The 20,322-nt window shown below is 45.0% G+C and overlaps 1 protein-coding gene across 1 annotated transcript; it reads right to left on the bottom strand.

The window, feature by feature from the left end:
• Positions 1-10,611: 10,611 nt before the first annotated feature.
• On the bottom strand, positions 10,612-12,327 carry Ascl4 (achaete-scute family bHLH transcription factor 4). Its single transcript, XM_036170137.1, has one exon. It carries the CDS (start codon positions 11,753-11,755, stop codon positions 11,318-11,320), a length of 438 nt encoding a protein of 145 aa, XP_036026030.1. The 5' UTR covers positions 11,756-12,327; the 3' UTR covers positions 10,612-11,317.
• Positions 12,328-20,322: the final 7,995 nt, after the last annotated feature.

The following is a 20,322-nucleotide window of genomic DNA, read 5'->3' as shown; positions in this document are numbered from 1 at the left end:
TTTCCACAACCTCCTGTCCTTATCCTAAATACAAGGCAGAGTACCTGCAGCATGGTGTCAGCATGGCCGCTTTGAATAATGCTTTGCACAGTGACAGCAAAGAGCACCCATGTGACACCACGTTTTCATCTTTGTTTATAAACATTAACGGGTGGTGGTGGCGCATGCCTTTAATCCTAGCACTTGGGAGGCAGAGGCAGGCAGATCTCTGTGAGTTCGAGGCCAGCCTGGGCTACCAAGTGAGTTCCAGGAAAGGCGCAAAGGTACACAGAGAAACCCTGTCTCGAAGGAAGAAAAAAAAAAAAAAACATTGAATGACCGCAGCTGGTGATAATAACAGTTGCTTCGTGTTGATGTCTTCAGTCATCTTGTGAGATTTTGTGTTGATGGTGACCTCTTAAAGAAGTATTCCACTATGGCAGGAAAGGCCTGTCAGCAGGCTCTCGAGACAGCCTGTCACATTGCACCTGATTCAGGAAGTAGAGACGAATTCTGGTACCCAGCTCATGCTCTCCTTTTCATTCGGCCCCCAGTGCATGGAACGGAACCATCCTCATTCAGGGTGGGTCTTCCTACCCCAACCCAATCTAGAAACTCCCTCAGACTTGCTCAATTGGTTTGTGTCCTGGATGACTCTAGATCCTATCTGGTTGGCCATGCTAATGGTCACGTGAAGGCTGTGCATTTTCAGTCGGGTGCTTTGGTGTATATACATGGTTGGGAGGTCAAAGGACAACTTGCAGAAGTTGATCTCCTTTCAATGTGGGTTCTGGGGATCAAACTGAGGTTGTCTGGCTTGGCAGCAAGTGCCTTACCCACGGAGCCACAGAGCCAGCTCTAGTGTCTTTGATTCCCGGCTCTCCCCGACCTTTACAAGTCTTGTCAGTTCTAATTCCTGCGCATCTCGAGTCCTCCCTCTTCATTCCAATCCCTCCACCATCCTTTAGATACTCTCGAGTACAGCAGCCATGGGCATCCTTTTTGCTTGTGATAACTGAACGGCTTTTAGAGACAACAGCCCCCTGCCCCCTCTCTCAGTTTGTATGGGTGAGCTAGCGTGCAGGCTCAGACCAGAACACCCAGGCCATCACTTCTTCCAGTTTCTGAGTGATAATTAAAGAAAAGATGATCCTGGAAGTTCTCTCTTGCTCAAGAGCAAGGTGACATCTGTTGCTCCCCATCTCTCCGTCCCTGAACCTGACATTTTCATTATTAACTGCCAGTAAGCTCAGCAGCCAACATTTCCCCAGCACTTAATAAGTAGGAGACCTTTAGGAGCCAGTGTTCTTGGGCCATAGATGAGTGAACTGGCTCAGGAGGCCACATAACTTGCCCAAAGACATGGAAGAAGGGTACAAGTTGAGTTGCATTTTTTTTTCTTTTTTTTTTTTATTAAATATTTTTTTTTTTCATATAGATATTTGTGCTTTAATTTTACATATCAGCCATGGGTTCCCCTGTCCTCCCCCACCCCCCCCCCCATTCCCATCTCCTGGGGATCCGGGCTCAACCTGGTGGATTCAGTCCAGGCAAGTCCAGTCCCCTCCTTCCAGGCTGAGCAAAGTGTCCTGCATAACCAGTAGGATTTGCTGAAGGAGGCGGAGGCAGGAGGATCACGAGTTCGAGGCCAACCTGGGCTACACATTTTTTGGGACTGGAGAGATGGCTCAGCCGTTAAAGGCTAGGCTCACAACCAAAAATATAGAAGTTGAGTTTCTATGGTTTGGGTAAGTGCCTTTAAAAAGTCCTCAGCTTGGTGCCATTGGGAATTAGATGCTTTTAAGGGGTAGTACCTAGGGGCTAAGCAGTTAAGATGACTTCTCGTCCAAAGGACCCAGGTTCTATTTCCAGCACTCACATGGCCACAATTGTCTGTAACTCTAGTCCCAGGGGATCCAACACCTGACCTTCATGGCTACTGCACACACATGGTGCCAGACATTCATGCAAGCAAACACTTGTAAACACAGACACATACAAAGAGGCAGTACCTAGTAAGATGTCTTACATCCTTGTATGCCCTCCGGGGGTCTGTGACTCCGCAGCACCTTACTCTTTTTGCTTCCTGGCTTCCATGAAGTGAGCAGCTTCCTTTCCCGTGTGTTTCTACCATGATGTACTGCTTCTCACAAACCCAAAAACAATGGGTTTAATGGCCAAATTAACCTTTTCCTCTAAGGTAGGCCTGACGATGCATACCTGTAATTCCAGTGCTTGAGAAGTAGAGGCAGGAGGATCAGGAGTTCAAGAATATTCTTGGCAACACTGTAAGTTTGAGGTCAGCCTTAGGTACGTGAGACCCTCTGAAAGTTTCTTGATTATCTCAAGTATTTTGTTACAGGAATACAAAAGTAACTCAGACTACCAAAGCCTCACAAAAGTACACCATGACGCTTCTAATTTCACTATAATAGTCACTATGTTAGAACACTTTTATTTAATTATCTCTGCCTGGTTTCTTTTTTAGCCCTCAAGGAAAATAGTCCCTGTCCCCTACCGCATTTTACAGTTAAGTAAAAGGAGACTGTTATAAAGAGCATCATTCTGTTTATTCTGGACATTGAGGCTATGTAGACAGACTTATGGTGCTTTAGTCTATTGGAGGCTGAGCAGGTGGGTCCTAAACAGGCCTGACTGAATTCTCCACATGTGTTAGTCTATTCTGCTATAATACCAAACATAGATCATCTATAAAGATCATAGGCTTATCTGACTGCTATAATACTAGGTAATCTATGAAGATCATAGGTTTATTCCTCATAGTTGTATAGGCTGGGAAATCCAGTCAAGGCCTTCTAGTTGCACTATATTACAATAGAAGGTAGGAGGCAAGTGTACAGGAGTGTACATGCAGGTACACAGGAGAGGTATTCAACCCTTCTGCTACAATGTGAATATGGAGTGTTAAAGGCTTGCTTATGGGTTGGCACTATTGGGAGGTGGTAGAATTCAAAAGACATATCACCTAGTGTGATGTTTTCAGGTCGTAGGTCTGTGCTCTCAAGAGTGTGGGACCATAGTGTTTTCCTCTTTTTCTTTCATTCTCTGTCCAAAAAGTGAGTAGCTTTGTTCTAACACACACATCCTAGGTTGATGTGCTGCCTCATCATAGGCCACAATGAGTCCTACAACCTGAGCCAAAGGGAATTTTGTCTGTGTACTGACTAGACCAAGCCTGAGCTATAACAACAGTAAGTAGACCCTTACTATACTAAGAGACCATCCTTTTAAACAGGAAATGACCTTGGTAACAGCATTTATCTAGTCAATAAGACAGAGTCAACATGTGCTTTCTTAGCATCTCCAAATGCAAGAGCTCCCTCACCTCCCATTATTTTTATTTTAACAGGTTCTATAGCCTTCGGACTTGGAAACCTCACTAAAATATTGAAAAGTTAGACCCTGAAGGATCTAACATCAGAGCATGAAGGTCTTCCCTAACAATCCCAGTAACTAATATGAAATATTGTTTAGGTTGAAAGCATCAAGCTACTGTGTACAAGACTAACGAAGGCAGATCTGAAGGAATGGCTGGGGACTTGAGATGTTCATCAGTGTTCTTTGACTGCTTTGAGGCAAGGCTCTCCTGTAATAATCTACCATAGGCAGGCTAGTTTCTCTCTCAGGGAAAAAGCGCCACCTCTCAGAAAAAAAATATACACAATTTTCACTTAAATGATGAGTTTTGCAAGTGTCAACAAGATTTAGGATCACCTAGGAGGCTAGCTTCCAAGTGTGCTTCTGAGGGATTATCTAGACTAGGTTGGCCTCTTAGGACCTCTGTGAGAGATTACCTACATTAGGTTAACTGAAGTGAAAAGATCCTCCCACTGTGAGTGGCATTCCATAGGGTGGGGTCTTGGGCTAAATGAAAAGGAAATGCAATTTGAGCATTTACTGCTGATGCAATGTAATCAGCATCCTCGTGGGCCTGCTGCCACATCTTCTCCACCACAATGGGCTGTACCTCAAACAGTGAGCAAAATAAACCCTTTCTGTCTCTCTGGACAAAAGTCCAGGTATTTTATCAGAGCAACAGGAAAAATCAACTAAGACAAAATTATTGCCAAGAAGTGGGGTTACTGCTGTGATTAGCCTCACCATCTGGTTTATAGGCCTTTGGCACTGGTTCCTGGGAGGAATGTGGAACAATTTGGAACTTTGGACTAGAAAATTACTCAAATGCTGTAAGTAGAGTTTAATGAGCCTTCTGATGTGAGTTCAGAAGACCAGATGGAGGCTTAGTTTCTGATGTTTCAGAGGGGTAAAAAGACTATCAGGAATGAGGCTAGGAGCCATTTTGGTTATAATAGTCATAATAGTAGAATACTCATTTGCAAAGAATATGGTGGTATCATCTCCATTTCCTGAGAACTTGTATGAGTCTGTGTAGAGAGCTGCGCACAGCCACACCCATAAGATGGCGCCGGCTTCCACCCCCACCTTCCTGACGGTGAGTGCTCTCGGGAGTAAACAACTCCATATTTGGCTTAGTCCTAGGATCTGGCTTGCTTCCCGTGAACCTGGACCTATCAGCAGTGCCCACGTGGCAGGCTGGGGTTGGCCACCCAGGGGCTATTTAGGTCGTGGGCGGGCTTTCCCCGGGGTCAGAAGATTGTTCACGGTTCCTGAGTAAACTGCTGAAAGAAGAGCTCGGGGTTGCGTCTTCCTTGCTGGTCGAGGCGGTCGTGACAAGTCTGAATTGAAAAGCAATGAACTAATTTCTTTGGCAGAGGAAATTTCAAGAGCATTGAGTCTGTGGCATGGCTAATTACACTTTACTGGTCTACAATAAAAAAGAACAAAAAGTTGGTCAGAAAAAGAAGAAACTAACAAACTGCTGTTCATTGAGGAAGAAGAAAAGAGCTCAAACAAGCTAAAAGATGCAGCCAAGGTGCATGCTGGAAAAAGAGCTGTACTCATTAAGAGAAATATCCCACTTTGTAGTAGGATAATAGGAACCATGCTCCAAGGGCAAGACCCCACCTGTCAAAGGCTCCACCTCACACACACAAAAGTGCAAACTTATTTAAAAGGAGACAACCAAATTAAGAATGCAGTTGAAGGGGCTCCTTGTTCCTTATAAGCAACTATTGTAAAGAAGTGTTTTGCCAGGGTCAGAACACAGAAACTAGTACAGCTGTGATCCAAAGGGCCCAGGCTACACCTCAAGCTAGAAGCAGAACTTGGCAGTGTCATCCATGTGGTACAGGTTTTCTTGGGCAGGAAAAATGCAAGACTGAGGGGATCATGGACCCTTTCCTCATAGTTTCAGAGAACAGCTAAAGTCAGGCAGAATGTGGCATTGTCAGAGGCCCTGAGAGCCTACTTCATGAAGTGGTAAAGATGAAGCCTAAGATGCAATGGAGAATGGAAACTTCAGTTTGTTAGGGATGCCAAATGTGGGACATCCACTAAGGAAAGCTGCATATATTAAGTGGAGCTAGCCTGAGAGGCTATATGTGTTTTAGGCAGTGGAACTAGAGAATCAGGGCCCTTTGGAACCCCAGATGATTCCACCACACACCTAAATGCCAAACACAGAGCTGCAGGATTTCATGTTTGCCCATGCTATTGCAGTCATTACCAGTCTCTCTTGTCTCCTTACAAGACTGCAGTGCCCAGAGGTTGGTAGAGGGTGCCAAGATGAACCACTCGAAAGACAGTTTCAGGGAACAGCATCTGCTTTATTGCATCAGAGCAACCACTTATACAGTGGAAGCCTGTCAGCTATTAGTTAGTACATTTATTTCTGCCTCTAGATCCCAATATAGAACTCTCAGCTACCTGCATGCTGCCATGCTTCCCACTGTGACAATAATAAACTAAAGCTCTAAACCTGTAAGCCAGCCCCAATTAAATGCTTTCATTTATAAGTGTTGTCATGGTCATAGCATCTATTCACAGCTAAGACAGTGTCATTAAAGAGAAACGTTGGACTTGGCACTAAGACAGTAGAAAAGATGCCTTGAAGGCAGTACTCCACCTATCCAGAGCTCCAAGATGCAAACTCATTTGGATGACTTTCATTTGAAAGGAGAATGAACACACAAAGACCTAAGGCATTCTGCTCAAGCAGAGCTATACTGGGAAGTACTTTTTCCAGAGTCATCCTGAAAGGTACAGAGCCACAGCAGCTGTGGTCCAAAATGGCCAGTCTACATCTCAAGTTAGAAGTAGAACTTGGTGTTACATATAGTTAATTTAGATTTATTATTTTATGTGTATGAGTGTTTTACCTGCATGTGTATATGCACATCATATGCATACCTGGTGCTCACAGGGATCAAAAGAGGGTTTTGGATCCCCTAGGACTTTGTTAGCTGCTGTGTAGGTGCTGGGAATTGAACTTGGGTCCTCTTGCAAGAGTAATAAATGCTCAATCTCGGAGTCATCTCTTCAGCCCCACAGTGCCGGTTTTTCAGACATACAAAAAAAAAAAAAAATGCAAGCTGGGCAGTGGTGGCCCATGCCTTTAGTCCCAGCACTTGGGAGGCAGAGGCAGGCAGATCTCTGAGTTCCAGGACAGCAAAGCTACACAGAGAAAGAAATCCTGTATCAAAAATCTAAAAATAATGAATAAATGAATAGATAGATAGATAGATAGATAGATAGATAGATAGATAGATAGATAAAAATAAGCAAGACGTATAGGGGTCCCAAAAGGTTATACCAAGGTTCTAGAAGCCACTGAAGCCATGGATCACAGTAGGGTCATATTACCTACATGGATTTCCTGAGTGGGATATAGTTAAGCTTGAAGGTGAAGCCTAAATTGCAGTGGAAACTCCAAGATACTGGAGATGCTGGAAATGTGAAACATTCACCAATAAAAGTTGCAGGCTCTGAGTGGAGCTGGTCTAAGAGAGACCAAATGTGTTGCAGGCAACAGCTGGAAGGCAGTACTACTACTGCCTTAGTTTGAGTTACTACTGCTGTGAGCACAGCACTCTTATAAGAAAAACATTTAATCGGGGTGGCTCACTTAGTTTCAGAAGTTCAGTCTATTATCATGGTGAGGAGCACGGCAGTGTGCAGGCAGGCATGATGCTGGCTACATCTTGATCAGAAGACAACTGGAAGTCAACTGTGTCACTGGGTGGTATCCTGAGCATGGGAAACTTCAATGCCCACCCCAACAGTGACACACTTCCTTCAACAAGGCCATACCCACTTCAACAAAGCCACACCTCCTAATGGTGCCACTCCCTAATGAGATTATGGGGCCAATTACATTCAAACTACCACAACTACCAAGCTTGTTAGAGCTTAGATGATGTCATGATGCTACCCAGATGCCACACATGGGGCTGAAGAGTTTGCTCTGCTGGGTTTCAGTCTTGCTTTGGTCTGGTTTGTCCCTGTTATGTACCCATTCTCTTTTAGAAAAGGAATGTTTACTCTTTGCATGTTAGAAGTAGTTTTAATAAATTATTTTATAGGGGCTCCTAGTTAAGAGTGCCTTGAGACCCAGAAGAGACTTACAACTTTTTAACATAAGTGAAACTGTTCGACTATGAAAACCTTTGAAATTGAATTTAGTGTATTTTACATAAAAAGATGGCCATGAGCCTAAGCATAATGCTGTGGTTTGGATGTAAATGTCCCTAAAGGGCCATGTGTTTGAACACTCAGTCCCTAGCTGGTGCCACTTTTGGGAAGTGAGAAGATCAATGGAGGAAGCAGATCTCTGGGGATCAAGCCTTGAGATTTATAGCCTGGTACCACTTCCTGTCCTGTTTCTGCTTTATTTATTTTGTTTTTGTTGTTGTTTTGTTTTTCAAGACAGGGTTTCTCTGTGTGGCCCTGGCTGTCCTTGCTCTGTAGACCAGGCTGGCATTGAACTCACAGAGATCTGCCTGCCTCTGCCTCCCAAGTGCTGGGTTTGAAGGAGTGCACCACCACTACCCCCAGCTCCTGTTTCTGCTTTATGATTCCCAGAATCATACACAATCATGTGCAGCCCAAGTCCCAGCACCTTGAAGCCTAGGCTTCTGTGCCCAGGCCCCTCCAACCATGAGCTAGAGTCATCCCATCTCTTTATGTTTCCTGTTGGATATTTTCTTGAAGCAGTGAGCAAAGTAACTCTACAGTCATGTGGTCTCTCCAAGGCTCGGGTTACTCATCTCAAGAACAGAAGTGATATATCCATCCTCTCACACAGTTGTGAAAATCATCAGAAACTAGTATACAGAAGGGCTAGCCTGTTCTACAATACAACCTCAGAAACTGCTAGTGTGTGGAATGATCTGCCTTCAATGGTGTTTTACAAAAAGAAAAAAAAAAAAAAGGTATACTTAAGGACAAGTATATGCCCTGCACTGTTCAATCCTCATTTGTTAAGAACTCTTGGCCCCGATCAGGTCATCTCACAAGGCCCTGCCTATAGCTCACATATAGAATTCTGAGATTATTTTCCAGTGTCAGGGAAATGAAAACCACTTTCAGGAGTGGCCTCCTCTAGTACATGCTCTGGAGGCAAAAACAGTCTGGAGAGTTGTGTTGTCTGGACGGGCCCCTTTCTGCAGCACCTGTGGTTTCCTTCTGGCTGCAGTTGATGACAGTGAGTAACCAACATGAAAGGGTGGCTGACAGGTCTTCAAGCAAAGGACACAGCTAAATAGCTCTGAGATTAAACACCAGCCTCACCACCCAGAGAGCCTACAAGGAAAACACATATGCAACTCAGTGCTGACAATCAAAGGGCTGGAAGTGGTTTTAGTTGTCATGGACCTGTAAAGGAACTATAAAGCACCTTCAGACCCTCTGCTACCCCAGCAGGCAGCCTGTCTGTCTTTCATGGGATAAAAGATGTGTGGTAGCCAACAGAGAAGGGTCCAAAGGGGCTACCTAGTGGGATCCAGCCATCACCGCAGTGGAGGATTCTGGGGACCACATTTCCAGGATGACGTGGGACTACTATTCATTTTTGAAAACAACTTTGGGTCTCTGTCTGATGGAAACTAGTCAGAAAGCTGTCAGCAGCATCCTTAGAGCCTGTGTGTGCTTAGTTACAATGGGCAGTGCTGACATTCCTACACATTTTCCCTGGCCAGATGGGACCTAGCTTTCAAATTCAAGGCAAGGCTTTATCATAGGTGGCTTAAACAGAGAACTGCCACTTCTCAACTCCAGAAGCCAAGAATTCAAGATCAGGGCTCCTTCTTCTCGGCCCTCAGAAGTGTGTGTCCCAGCAGCTATCAGGGTAGGAACCCTGAGGAACATCTGGAGATTTCTAGGCAACCAACTAGGGAAGACCTCAAGGACAGGGAAGCCTCTCTCCTTTTGTCACCCCTGTTTTCCCACAACATAACACTCTACTCCATAAATACTATTAGGGCTTGTTTTGTTCTTTTAGAAGAAAGAAATGTTCTATGGCTTAATGGAGTGCGACACCACAGGAAAAGCGGAGAGTAAATCTTAAGTTCTAATTCCTGCAGTCAGTGATAGGGCTCAGTGGGTGAACTGGCCATCCGCGCCTGACTACCCAGTCCAATCCCTGACTCCACACAAAGGCGGAAGGGGAGAACTGACCCCACAAGGCTTCCATTAATCCCCTCCGGTAAGAGGGAGAGCACTTGGGGCCAAATTCGAAGCAAGCTTGACTTTATTGAGATGCACCAGAGAGGCCAGGGGCTGCCTCCTAAGCCAGGTTAGAGAGAGCGTCCCTGAGTCTATTCTTAGGGCCCCTTTAAGGAGTAAAATCATGCATGAGCAGTTGGCAGAGCGGGTTTACAAAAGACAATGGAGCAGGAAAGAAGTACAGAAAATCTTCCACAAAACCAAAAAACCCAACAGCCACCACCATGTAGTCAAAGTTATCCAGTCTTCTGGAAGTGGAGTTCTTGATGGTTGTGAGCTACCATGGAGTGCTGGGAAACAAACCCAGGTCCTCTGCTAGAGTAGCTACCCCCCCCCCCCACTTGCTAAAATAAAAAGGGCTTGGTTGGTTTTTAGACAGTTTTTTTTTTTAATTTTCACTTTTTTTTTTTAAGATTTATTTTATTTATTATGTATACAGAAGAGGGCGCCAGATCTCATTGCAGATGGTTGTGAGCCACCATGTGGGTCCTGGGAATTGAACTCAGGACCTCTGGAAGAGCATTCAGTGCTCTTAACCTCTGAGCCATCTCTCCAGCACAGTTTTTTGTTTTGTTTTGTGTTTTGTTTGTTTGTTTCTTTAATGGGTCAGGCAGTAAAGGACTGCATGAGATGGTACCTGGGCTCACCAAGGCTAGTTCTCCTCAGCTCCACTCCTCTTAGCCCGAGCTACCTCCAAAGAAAGAGCAATTCACAGTATGGTATGGAAGGAATATAGGGATGGGTGTAGACCAGTGGGAGGGCACTTGCCTAGCAGGCACGAAGCCCTACGTTCAAATCCCAGCACCACAGAGGGATGGATAGGGGGCAGGGGCTTTGGAAAGCAGTTTATCTTCAGATGTCAACAAACATCTAGCAATTTCTATGATTCACAACTGTTTTGGTGAGGCAGAGGGAATGACCATAGTGAAATATTCAATACATCTGAAAACCTTCAAAGACAAATGGCGTGGACACGTAGCAATTCATATCCATTGTCCACATCCTTCCCCATTCAACGCAAACATCGAAACCAAGCATATTTGCTTTTTATTTTTCAAGTCAGTGTCACTTTTCCAGCTAAAAGTTAGACAAGGTGAAAACTGTACAGGGGAGCGTGCAAAGAAAAGAGCAAGAGACAGTGGGCAGAAACTGGGCGGGAGGAGGTTCCGGGGAGATGGCCGTCCAGATCTTCCAAAAGATCATTCACATCGAGACACTTTATTACCTGCTGAAGTTCCCGAATGACTTCTCGCCGACAAAGCAGTGTGTGTCAAGCAAGAACGTCCTTTTTAGCGTGGCCGTTCACAGTCCGCAAGCCTATGTTCAGGCCTAGCAGATGCTCCACTTCTGTGTTACAGTGTCAGCTCAGCTACCTTCACCCACAGTGCTCTCACATGAAGAACTGCCCTGAGTGCGTGTGTGTGTGTGTGCGTGTGCGTGTGTGTGTGTGTGTGCGTGTGCGTGTGTGTGTGTGTGTGTGGTTTTCTTCTCTGGCTAAGGTTTGTTACAGCCCTGGGAAGGTCCTGTGCTTCACAAGTACAAAAAACAAGTTTCCTCAAGCATTTGTAAGTTGCGGTTCGGAACCAAAGAAGGTGGAGAGGTGGAAAAACAGACAACAAGAAACACCTCCAAACATTAAAATCCCCTTTCCCCTACTCCAGAAGCACTTAGTTCTTAAGATGCGGGCCCAGAGAAGAAACGCGTTACCACGGAAACCTGGCGGGCGAGGGCGCTGCTAGCCGCGCTCCTCCGGCTCGCTGCAGGGCGAGGCCCCCGAGGACGCTTTGGACTCGCCGTCGCTGTTGCAGTCCCGCCTGTGGCGCTCCAGCAGCTCCTGCAGGTGCCTTATGTAGCTGATGGCGGCGCGCAGCGTCTCCACCTTGCTGGGCCGCGGGCCCGCCAGCTCGCGCGGCAGGTGCTGGCGGAGGCGCGCGTAGCCGTCGTTCACGCAGCGCACGCGCTGCCGCTCGCGCTCGTTGCGCTGGCGCAGAAAGGCGGGCTCGCCGACGCCCCCCAGCGACAAGGGCGGGCACGGCCGTCCCCGCTCGCCGTCCTCCGCGTCCTGGCGCGCGGAGGTCCGGCCGGGCTCCCTCCCGGCCAGCGCGCCCAGTGGCGGCGGAGTTTGTAGCGGGGGCCGCAGAGCCAGCAGTCCCGCCGGTTTGCGTTTCTCCATCCTCCGCCGAAAAGTGCGCAGATCACCCAAGAGAAGAGTCTCTCAGCAGGAGGACGAGACTTGAAACTTTTGTGGCCGAGACGCTGGTCCATCCAGACTTCCCGGTCTGTCTTTGGAGAAGTGTCTAGGTCCAGAAGCTAGGTACCTGCACACACTTGGAGGGAACTTCACATGCTTTCCGAAGCTTGTTGCTCTCCTCGGGTCTTGTTAAGACTTCAAGGCAGAAAGGGCAAAGATAGAGGACGCGCTTGTACTCATGTGCCCCCTCCGATCTTAGTTCAAAAGTTAACAAAGGGTCCCCAGCCTGAATAGACCCAAACAGATTAATCTTTCAGAGCTGCTGTAATTCACTCTTGGGTTAGCAAGTGTGGCTCTCGGGAGCCAGGAATGGAGCAGGGCCCCTCCCAGGCACTTGCAGATCGGCTGGCCTGCAGAGAGAAAGTTTGCTCCGGCTTTCTCCTTGAAAATCCAAACTTGACTGCCCTGTGTGGTTTCCGTGTTCAGGTCTGATAGAGAGAGCTTTCAGGGTGTTTGCAAACATACGCCTGCTCTTTCATTTCTGGGGAGGTAGAGAAGAAACGTTCATCAAAGCGAAGACTGCTCTCTTGCGGTTAGAAGATGTGTCGAGTCAAGGGAGACCTCCGGGGAAGCCGGAGGTTTTCTTCTGCGAAATCAGATCTTTTAAAAACCAAATTAGACATTTTTTGAAGGTAACAAGAACAAAATCTATATATTTTAGCACGCAATATAAAGGATCCGTGATACTGTGTTCTAACTTATGTTTAACGCGGGGCCCTTTGTATGATTTTGTTGCTCTCTAAAAACACATCAAAAGCCAGAACAGTAACAAACACTGTTAGCCAGTTATTTCTCTGGGTGCTTACTGTAAACACAGCTTAAGTACTGCCTCCTAACCTCTTCTAATCCTACTCAGGATATAAGGATACCGGTCCACAGCACGAAGTATTTTCCCATTGTATTTATCTTTATTTCCTCCCTTGAGGACGGAAAAACAACATTTGAAAAGTAGAGATTCCCCAATTCCAAGGAGGAGAAAGGATATGGCTTTGAAGGCTTGTCTTTTTAATGCTGCCCTCCGCCACACACAAATGAATAATTAATCCATCTGTGTTGGTAAAGGGCTTTGAAGATGAAAGTGTCATTAAAAATCCAACTACACTGGTTAATGTCAAAGAGTGTTATCACATGGAAAAATCAGATTTCCTGTTCTGCAAACGAACACATTAAAGGACTTGAAAAGTCCAACTTAAAAACAAGAGACTCAGAAAGCCCCTAAATTTACAACCAGACCTCTGCCTCTTCCCTGGGAGCTGGGGTGTCGTACTGACATGTTTTTTACCTTTTAAAGGAGTCCTGTGTTTCCATGTTTAAGTGACTGAAAAAACACTTGCATCAAGGCAAATAAAATAAACATACTTATTCCTTTTAGGCATAAGTTAGTCACATTTAAAAAGGCGTAGTTCCCCCATAGGTTTACACTGGCTAAGCCACTCAATCTGGCATCATGAGTTCTCGTGTCGTCATTTTTTCATGAATTGAGGAGATACAGCCTGCTTTGGGCCAAGTCAAAGATTTGACCTTCCTGCTGAGAGTGACAGAGAAAATGAAATCACTGGAAACAGGGACATGACCTAGATTTGTTTTGCTTTCTCAGGCTGACAGCAAATAATAAGACGGAAATCCAGGTGTGGCGATGCTCACACACCTCATCCCAGCACTGGGGAGACACAGGCAGGCAGGTCTGAGTGAGTTACAGGCCAGCCTGGTTTATATAACAAGTTCCAAGCCTGCCAGGGCTGTACGGTGAAACCTTATCTTAAAAAAATAAAACACATAAAGGCCAACCAACAACTGATGATGTTAAGGGTTTGAGGATGGTGTGGGAGCACACAGAAGTGTTTGGGGAAGCAATGATTAGAATCAGCAGTGTGTTATCCCATTGCCTTTGATCCAGAAATGTTGACAGTTTTGTCCCACAAATAAACGCGTCGCTATAGGTTTATTTGTACATGCAGATCAATACTGACCTCAGCATTTGTAGTGAGTTAAAAAAGAAAAGGGGTGTGCCTGGTGCTGCCCCCTGTAATCCTAGCTACTCTGGGAGGCTTGGAAAGATGATTTCAAGTTCAAGGCCTGTGTAATGCTACTTGTATGTCTGTTTTCAGGGCTGACCGTGTGGTATTGGATGACCAGTTGGTGTGCTCTTCCCCGGGGAAGACTATCGCTACTGATGTCAACATTCCTTAGATGGCTGTAGTTCTCTGTGTAAGGCCAAGGATTCTGGGGCTTTTCCTGTCCACAACAGCATGTCTATTGCTGTTTGTCTGTGTTCAGCTGTGTTTATACAGTTGTGTTGGCGAGACTTATTTATGTATTTAGAAATATATATGTTTATAATGTATGTAACAGCAATTTTAAAAAAGAGGCCATGAATTTGAAAGAAAGCAAGGAGCAGTATATGGGAGGGCATAGAGGGAAGAAAGAGGAGAAATGATATATTATAATCTCAAAAAATAAAAGAAACAAAGTTTTGAAAATAAAATAAATCTTAAAATGAAAAGAAAGTTCAAGGCTTGCCTGGGCTGCAGAGTGAGTTCAAAGCCAATCTGGGCAACTTGTGAGACTGTGTCTCACAAGAAAAAGTAAAAAGAGGGCTAAGGTTAGATACAGGTTCTCTCCCAAGGGAGTGGGGATGAGGAGGATACAGGACACAGTCTGAGTACTTAGCCATAAAGAAAAGAGTAATACTTACAGCTCTTTATGGTTTATTAAAAATAATGAGTAAGATATATGTAAGTATTTACAGTAATATAAAATGTGTTGAGCAAAACACAAGGAAGAAAATTACAGACTGATGTTTGCAATAGGAACATAAAACAGTTTTACATGGTGTATACATTTATTCATGTCTGGATTTGAAACAGGATCACACTGTATAGCCCAGGCTGGCCTCAATTTCAAGCTCCTCCTGCCCCAGCCTCTTGAGTGTTGGAACAACAGGTGTGTGCCACCATGACAGGTGACATACGTGTCTTCATGTGTTTGTGCAGACATGGAGAAAGAAGTGGAAAGATGTATACCACATTTTTGTCTCTGGTTGCCTAGAAAGTGCATCACTGGTCATAGTAGAGTGACCATTGTCCTTCATTGACCTCTCTACTGCTTACTTATTACAAACTGTACGTGGTTTATATTGCCAATCCAATGGGTTTTAAAATAAGAGAACATGTACAGAACACTCCAACGATACACTGGTTCAAGCCAGACCTACGGATATATTATTAGCATTCAAAGTTATTGGACCAAGTTTTCTTATACATTCTTTTTCTGAAGAATGTGCTTTAGTTGTTTACTGCAGACTTGACATGAGTAGCACCACCATGAAGCCGAGAGATTGCAGTGACCCTCAGAGAGCTTGGCCACTGTCATGGCAATGACACACAAAGGTCTGGTAATGGGGCAAGCATTCCACCTTAGGGAGGGAGAGGCACAGGACACTCCTCTCAGACCCATCACTGCTGTATCTTTATACAGGCAGGCATGATAACACACACCTACAATCACAGCACTTGGGAGGAAGATATAGGAGGATCAGGAGTTCAAAGCCACCTTGACTCTATAGCAAATTTAAGGCTAGCCTGGGCTACATGGGATCCTACCTCAAAGAAAAGATGTGTGTGTGTGTGTGTGTGTGTGTGTGTGTGTGTGTGTGTGTGTGTGTGATTTTTCTACGGTACAGTTGCTCACAAGTCCATGCTCCTGTAAATAACACCAAAAACTTCTTTATTTTCTAAGTCAGGTTTCTTTGGTTTGTCCACTCCTTCCCCATTTCAGGTGAATAGATGGGTTTGTTTTTTTGTTTTGTTTTGTTTTTTGTTTTGTTTTGTTTTTCAAGACAGGGTTTCTCTGTAGCTTTGGAGCCTGTCCTGGACTAGCTCTGTAGACCAGGCTGGCCTCGAACTCACAGAAATCTACCTGCCTCTGCCTCCTGAGTGCTGGGATTACAGGCGTGCGCCACCACTGCCTGGCTGAATAGATGTTTTTCTTGTTGTTGTTTTGTTTTTTGTTTTTTGTTTTTTTTTTTTGTTGTTTTTTTTTATTTCTCCTTAGAAAGTCACAAAGTGCAGGATTTATAAAACTGTAACATCTGTTTGACCTAAAGTTTCTCTCCAACCTCAGGTGTCTCTTCTAAGGCTGGCTAGAAGCTGAAGCTGAGGCAGGAGGATCATGAGTTCCAGTCTGTCCTGGAGTATATAGAGAGACTACATACCAAATCATTTGGGAAGGTGTAAGTCAGGAATGGCCGCTTGGAGCAGGACATGGTGCCATCTCAGAGTGTAGTAGCAGGTTTGTCTTCTCTGCCAACTAAAGAACTACAAAGCAGGAAAGATGTGGTATCTGAAGTCTCAGGAACTCCACACAGAGCTGTCATATAGTCCTTGGAAAATCAGGGTCCACTCTTGGGGTTCTCAGTTTTGGTAATAGGAAAATTAAAGAATAGACTCAACCAGAAGCTTGAGGACAACTTGTCAGAGTTTAAGAGGAAAACTCCAATCAGGCAAGCTTCCCATGTCCAGCTCCCAGGAAGAAAGAGAGAAAGGAGACTAGAAGGAACAGAAGTCACCATAAGGTGGCAGGGAGGTCAGCCACATGGTGGCAGGCAGTCTATGCCATTAGGATGGGAGACTTAGAAAGAGCAAGGAAGCCCAAAGCATTAGGAAGTTTAAATCATACTTCAACATCTGGCCATCATCTGAAAGGAAAAGACAGAGGGGAAGAAAGATGAGTAGGTGTTTCTGCATCAGGCTTCAGAAAGATGGGCAAATCCAGCCGAACTTCTTGGTGGCTCTGGTAGTAGGGAATGCAGTAAGGGACAGGAATTCTGGAAAGAAAAGGCACATTATCTAAGGTGAACCACCCTTCCTAGGCTGGTCCTCCAGCCAGGCTCCTTCCCTGACCCATTCGATTTACCCTTAAGCCAAGAGACAAGGACCATCCCCACCTAGAGGTAGATCCCATTCTTTACCGAGTGGTCCATGGGGAATCACTGTAGCAACCCAGGGTGTTGCTCAGGACTCCCCATCCCCACCCCAGAGCAGTCACACAGGTGCTGCAGCTGCTGGGCTGTCATGTTTCCTGCCTTCAGGAGCCAGTGTGTGTGTGTGTGTGTGTGTGTGTGTGTGTGTGTGTGTGTGTGTGTGTGTTGAGACAGGGTTTCTCTGTGTGGTTTTGGTGCCTTTCCTAGATCTCACTCTGTAGACCAGGCTGGTCTCGAACTCACAGAGATCCGCCTGCCTTGGCCTCCCGAGTGCTGGGATTAAAGGCGTGCGCCACCACCACCTGGCACAAGTTTTATAAGGCTCCTGTTTGCCTGTTTGGCACCTTGGTGTGAGTAAGAAAAGGGCATTCCAGGCTTGGATCTTAAATGGCTGGTTCTAGAATTCATCAGGGAAGCTATTTGGGTGCTAAGTATGGTGGCACACCACTGTCATCCCAGTGAGAGAACAAATTCAGGGCAGGTCGAGGCTACATGGTCGGTGAGACTCTGTCTCAGAAACCAAGGGCTAGCAATGCAGCTCAGTGGTAGAGGGACCACTTACCTCACATGCAGAAAGCTTTGGTTGAATCCTCAGCATGGAGAAGGAGAGGAGAGGGAGGACAAAGCTGCCTCTACCACTGCTACCACCGTTGCTACTGAGGAAGCGTGCTTGATCCTGTACAGAAAAAGGTGTATTACTTTTCTCACCACCACAACCAAATAAACACCTGCAGCAAACAGCTTAAGAAAGGAGGGTTTCTTTGGCTATAACGGGAGCACAGTGATGGGAGCAATAGTCACGCTACAGCTGGCGTCAGAAGGCAGAGTGAAGGCTGCACTCCCTGTCTCTCTCCTTTCCCTTTTTTGGTTCACTCTAAGACTCTAGTTGGTGGTACGAGCTATCCACACACAGGGCTGGTCTTCCCTCTTCAGGTAACTTGTTCCTAAAGTCACTTTGGGAAAATAGAAAACCAAACAATTCATGATTATAGTTATGGGTACAACAAGAAAGTACACTCAGCAAAACTTAGTCTAGGAAATGGAATGAGAATTCTTCAATTTGAGAGCAATTAAAAAAAAAAACATTTTTATTGGCTAGGCATGGGGGTGCATGCCTTTAATCCAAGTACTCCAAAGGCAGAGATTGGTGGATCTTGGTGAGTTTCAGGCCGGCCTGGTCTGCATAATGAGTTCCAGGCCAGTCAGAGTTATACATAGTGAGACATTGTCTCAAAAATATTTTATTAAATTTATTTATTTGTGGGGCTGGAGAGATGGCTCAGAGGTTAAAAGCACTGACTGGTCTTCAAGAGGTCCTGAGTTCAATTCCCAGCAACCACATGGTGGCTCACAACCATCTATAATGAGATCTGGTGCCCTCTTCTTGCCTGCAGGGACACATGCAGGCAGGACTCTGTATACGTAGTAAATAAAATTTTAAAAAGAATTTAAACAATTTACATATTTGTATGTGTGTGAGTATGCATACATGTGTGTAAAAGTTGTCATACTTGGTGGCAAGCGCCTTTATCCACTAAATCATCTTGCCAGGCCCCTGAAGTGACATTTTTAAAAACGATTTTTGCCGGTCAGTGTGGTGGTACATGCCTTTAATTCCAGCACTCAGGAGGTAGAGGCAGGTGGATCTCTGTGAGTTTAAGGCCAGCCTGGGCTACAGAGTGAGTTCCAGGACAGCCAGGGCTACACAGGGAAACCCTGTCTGGAAATATTGAAAAAAAAATTTTTTGCATTTATAATTTAAAATATTTTTTTTAAATTGGAGCTGGAGAGATGACTCAGCAGTTAAGCACACTTATTCTTGCAGAGCACCTGCGTTCAGCTGCCGGCACTCGGCACTCACATGGGAGTTCACAACCATCCACAATGTCAGTTCTAGGATGCATACCATACAGACACACATGCAAGCAAAATATTCATACACTTAAAATAAAAGTAAATAAATCTAAGGTAAATTGAAAAATATTTGTATGTGTTTGTTAGTGTGTAGGTATGTGCATATACGTAGGTGTCTGCTGTGTCCAGAAAGAGTGCATCAGGTTCCCTGGAGCTGAAATTACAGGAGTTTGTGAGCCACTGGACATGGGTGCTGGGAACCTCATTGTGTCCTCTGTAAGAACAGTATATACCCATAACTGCTAAACAGTCTCTCTAGCCCGTTAGTTTGTTTGCGTGTGTATGTCTGTGTGTGAGTGTGTGTATGTTTGTGCATGAGCACACGTGTGTATGTGGAGATCGGAGCACAACTTATGATTGGTTCCATGGTCCATCCACCATGAGGGGTTCTGGGAACTGAAAATGTGCTAATCAGGCTTGGAAGCAAGTGTCATTCCTTGGAGGCTCTTCAAAAATTTAAAGAAAATATTGTGTGGATGTATGATATGTGTGGGCACATGTGCCATGACACACATGTGTGGTCAGAGGCCAACGTTGTAGAGTTGATTCTCTCCTTTAACCTTTGAGTGAGTTCCAGGGATCTCAGATATAAAGTATCTTTATATGCTGGGCCACAACTTCCTAGCATTTTTTGTGGCCCAGGGTTGCCTAGAACTTATTATGTAAGCCAGAATGACCTTGAACTTCTGATTCTCCTGCCTCAGCATTCCTAAGTATTAGTATTACTGATGTTCCTACCATGCCCAACTTTTGACTTTTTAAGGTATTTTTACATATGACAAAACTCATCAATATTTTGCTTTTTTTTTTTTCTTCAAGACAGAGTGTCTCTGTGTAGCTTGGCTATCCTGGAACTCGATCTATAAACCAGGCTGGCCTTGAACTCACAGTGCTGCCTGCCTCTGCCTCTCCAGTGTGGGGATTAAAGGCATGTGCCACCACCTGGCAAAACTCACCAACCTTAACTTCATTATTTGATTAATTTTAATAAGCGTATACAGGCATGAAAACACCACCATAAATTACCTCTCTCTGCAAGCAATTTCATCCCTTCACCCATCACCACTCCCAACATCCATCAGAGCTGTTAGTTTGGCTTTTTCTAGAATTTTATACAGACTTATAGGAAGTTTCTGGAGGTTCACCCACATGCTAATATCTTGTTTAGCTTTTTATCACTGCCTAGGGGCTCCACTACAGTGTGATTCAAAGTAACCTATTCACTGGTTGATGTACACTGAGATAATTATAATGAGATCATTATTAACAAAGTTTCAAGGAACATTTTGTGCATATGTCTTTGTACATACATATACATACACACACACACACACACACACACACACACACACACACACACACACACACATATTCTGTGTTGGGTAAATATTTAGTATTGAGAGGACCGAGCAGCTGCCATAACAGGCTGCTCAGTATTCTCTTAGAGATCAGTTTCAATTTCTTGAGACTGAACAAGCAGTTCCTGAAAAAAACACAAATAAAGGACAATCAATCTCCAACACCCCCAACAGCAAGGACAAGGAGGCCTGGTACATGCAATGTCAGGCCAGAAACGAAAAAAACTAGATAGCCT

This window comes from Onychomys torridus, chromosome 20, assembly GCF_903995425.1.
Source record: "Onychomys torridus chromosome 20, mOncTor1.1, whole genome shotgun sequence".
Classification (NCBI taxonomy): domain Eukaryota; kingdom Metazoa; phylum Chordata; class Mammalia; order Rodentia; family Cricetidae; genus Onychomys; species Onychomys torridus.
The sequence above is the reverse complement of the archived record's forward strand: the minus strand, read 5'-3'. Positions and strand labels throughout refer to the sequence as shown.